The sequence below is a fragment of the Otolemur garnettii genome, unplaced genomic scaffold, assembly GCF_000181295.1.
Source record: "Otolemur garnettii isolate 467f Iridium unplaced genomic scaffold, OtoGar3 scaffold00082, whole genome shotgun sequence".
NCBI lineage: Eukaryota > Metazoa > Chordata > Mammalia > Primates > Galagidae > Otolemur > Otolemur garnettii.
This window is the reverse complement of record NW_003852477.1, coordinates 8,553,846-8,557,397: the sequence shown is the minus strand read 5'-3', so window position 1 is coordinate 8,557,397 and position 3,552 is coordinate 8,553,846. Positions and strand designations below refer to the sequence as shown.

Genomic DNA, 3,552 nt, shown 5'->3' with positions numbered 1-3,552 from the left:
CCGGTTCTTTGTATTTCATTCAGAAAGTTTCTGTACTGGAAAAAAGGCTTGTGCTTTCAGAAAGGTAGAAGAAGTGATGGCCATTCTTTCTGTCTTGTGAATTGGCTATGGTGTGATTCCTTTTGTTTCTCCTTTCTGATCTTGATACTTCTCTGAGGAGTCATCTTTTTGGCTAGGTTTTCATCAGTGAACATAATCAAGCCAAGACACGTTATCCGGACAGGTTCCTCTGGCACAGACCAAAGAAAACAGCAAATGGAACAAGAGAAATAGATTTGAAGTTGGATTCCATTGGAGGGCTCAGTAAGGAGGAGAATTCTAGATCTTTGGATCTTTTACTAGAATTTTCTACTCTGACTTTATTGGCTTAAAGTTCTTTGTTTACAAGCAACGAAAATTAACTTTGGCTGGCATAAGCAAAAAGAGGATTCATGGGAAGGATTTGGAATAGCTTATACCCTGGAAAAAAAAGTTGATGAGCCAGTCTTCAGAAAGGACTGGAGCCAGAACAGCCTGGGGATTTTAGGAGCAGGAACCTCTGTGGAGATGAATAAGTACCACAGATATCTAGTTCCTGCTTCTTTCTGCTCAGAAGTTAAAGCCCAGGGAGAAAGACCCAATTGGTGTGACTTAGGTCCAAAAGGGGCATGTGGACTGATAGCATGTTTAGGCCAAATCTTTGGAGGGAGGTGGGTGCCCTGAGCCACACCAGGCTGCTGTTACTCAAAGCAGGTGACAGCTGCTAGGCAGGCAGGAACAGAAGAGACCCTGTGCTCATGTACTCCCAGGAACAACTTTGGGACCAGGGGGAGAGACTTCTACCTAATACTGCTGCCATACTAAATGTTGTTTGATGATTTTTATGTCAAGGGCCTACGCTTTTTGGTGTTTTTATGTTTAGGGCTGACTGCACTGAACATTATCAGTGAATCACTATTTGTACAAGAATGTGGTTTGGGGGGAGCCATTACTGTATAAAGGTTTTTCCCAAGGATTTCTCTAACTCTGGCCTGTGCACAGAAGTAGGTGGGAGGAATGCCTATTTGGTAGAGAGCAGCCAAAGGTGATGTTTGTTGCACAAGTGTCCTTTCCTGTGCCACATGTGAGAAAAATTCCCTCTGGTGGGTAGCCTTTCCTAATTTTTTTTTTTTTTTTTTGAGACAGAGCCTCAAGCTGTCCCCCTGGGTAGAGTGCCATGGCATCACAGCTCACAGCAACCTCCAACTCCTGGGCTCAAGCGAGTCTCCTGCCTCCGCCTCCCAAGTAGCTGGGACTACAGGCACCTGCCACAATGCCTGGCTATTTTTTGGTTGCAGCCATCATCGTTGTTTGGCAGGCCCAGGCTGGATTCAAACCCGCCACCTTAGGTATATGTGGCTGGCGCCTTAGCCACTTGAGCCACAGGTGCCGAGCCGGCCTTTCCTAATATTGAAGAGAATTAACAGTTTATTATCCAAGCTGAAGGGCAGTTCTTTGGCTACTTTGGTTAGACTAATAAGAGAGCGCCTATAGTCCCTTGTGAGATGACGAAGATTTTATATGTGTGTGTTGTATTGATGTCTCTAGACCTTGCATGTAGGCATTCTAAAACTCTTTCCTACCCACATAACTATTACCTTCCCTCAGCAACTCTAGTGTGCAGAACCCAGTGCTTTTTCACTAACTGACTTTTCTCCCTTCTAGCTACCGATGGTATATCTGTTGTCAGTACTGCCCAGCGTATGCCAGGCTGATCCATGGTCACTTTCCGGGATGGCAGCAAGGTGACTTCAGCTGAGGATGACCCTGACTGAAAGGCTGCGTGAGAAGATATCTCGGGCTTTCTACAACCATGGGTTGCTCTGTGCATCCTACCCCATCCCCATCATCCTCTTCACAGGGTTTTGCATCTTAGCCTGCTGGTATGTTTCTGGGTTGCCTTGAATATGGTGGGCCAGTGTCTTGGGACAATAGGTTTTCTAACCTTTGCTACTATGGAGCTCTTGGATTCTGTGTGCTTTTTATACTATTGAAACTTGGGCTTATTGGAACTACTGAGTGGCAAACTCTAATCCTGGAGTTTTTAGCCAATTGAACTTAAATAGTCCCAGCTGACCCTGACTTAGTGATTTACCAGATTTATTCACATCACTAGTATTCTATCTCAAAATAATATTTAAACACTTTTAAGAAACTGAGATAATCAAAAGGCTTTATCTTTTAATTTTCTTTCTCACTAGTTGTAGTTTCCTTTTAGTACCCAGGTAAGAGGAGGAGCCTTCTTTCAGTGTTGCAAGCATATTTAGGCCAAATCTTTGGAGGGAGGTGGATGCCCTGAGCCACACTAGGCTGCTGTTACTTAGAGCAGGTGACAGCCGCTAGGCAGGCGGGAACAGGAGAGGCCCTGTGCTCATACACTCCCAGGAACAACCTTGGGACCAGCAAAATCCATTTGAACAGTTCCTTGGATAACCTCTTGCAGGCTAAACCTAGAGACTTGCTTCTCTGCTCTCTAGTCATTTTCTTGTGTTCATCTGGAACCCCTTGCTGATTTTGGGGGCTTGCTGTACTGGGGACCAGAGTGAGAGCTATAGCTGCCCTTTGTTCCTGTCTGTCTTTCATGGGGCCTCATAGAAGCCTGAAGACTGTGGCTGAGTATAACATTGTAAAAGGAGGGATTTGACTAAAATATCTGATGACTCTTATGGCTCTAAAACACTGACAGTCATGAAAAGAGACTGTTTTATTATTTTCTTCTGGAAAGAATTCTGTTTTCCAGATCCGTTGCCTATATAATATTTGTAGATATTTTCAGTGCTGTGATAGAGGGAGATGGCTCATGACTCAACTCCTTGTTCAATTTGGTTGTTAATGATCTCAAGTTCCTCCCTAATTAATGATAAGAAAGATGTATATCATTGAAAGAATCATTCTGGATGTCATGTTGATGCTTCAGGTGTATAATTATATGTCTCTTCAGTCCTCACAATAACATTTAAGGAAATGATCCGGTTACCTTTCCATTTAACAAAGGGGGGTGGGGACTTAGAGATTTGTCTGAACTACACAACTAATAAGTAGGGAAATTAGGATTCAAATGCAGGCCTTAGGCTCTGGTGCCTGCACCTGTGGCACTCTGTCACCCTGCCTCACTCTGGCTTAGTGTGTTTGTGTTGGCATTTAAACTTCACTAAGTTGTGTCATACAAGATAAAACTTCTTGTAGATTTATCTGGTAAGTAATGAATTAGGAGTGGTCTGAGAACCCAGCTCTTGGGGTTTTTCTTTTTTCCTTTAAATGAATTGACCTCTCTCTTGTTCTCTCTTTTGAAGTCATACTTTTCTAGACCTGGTCTACGTGCTAATGTGGTGGTTCTCAACTCTGAGCTAGCATCAGAATTACCTGAGGGGTATGTTAAACACAGATCACTGGGCTCCCCCCAGAGTTTCTGATTTATTGGGTGTGGAGTTGGCCCAGGAATTTGCTTCTGAAACAATTTCCCAGGACTGGGATGACACTCTGAGAACAAGTGGGCTGTATTTTTCTTGAAAATTCCTCTGAAGTTCTCTGATA

The 3,552-nt window shown here is 43.6% G+C and overlaps 1 protein-coding gene across 1 annotated transcript in view; it reads left to right on the top strand.

Moving 5' to 3' along the window:
- Positions 1-3,552, top strand: part of SCAP (SREBF chaperone) — a 66,192-nt gene that overhangs the window by 25,483 nt on the left and 37,157 nt on the right. The window contains 1 exon segment of the mRNA XM_023515928.1: positions 1,684-1,901. Within this exon segment, the coding sequence (XP_023371696.1) occupies positions 1,780-1,901 (122 nt within the window). The 5' untranslated portion in view covers positions 1,684-1,779.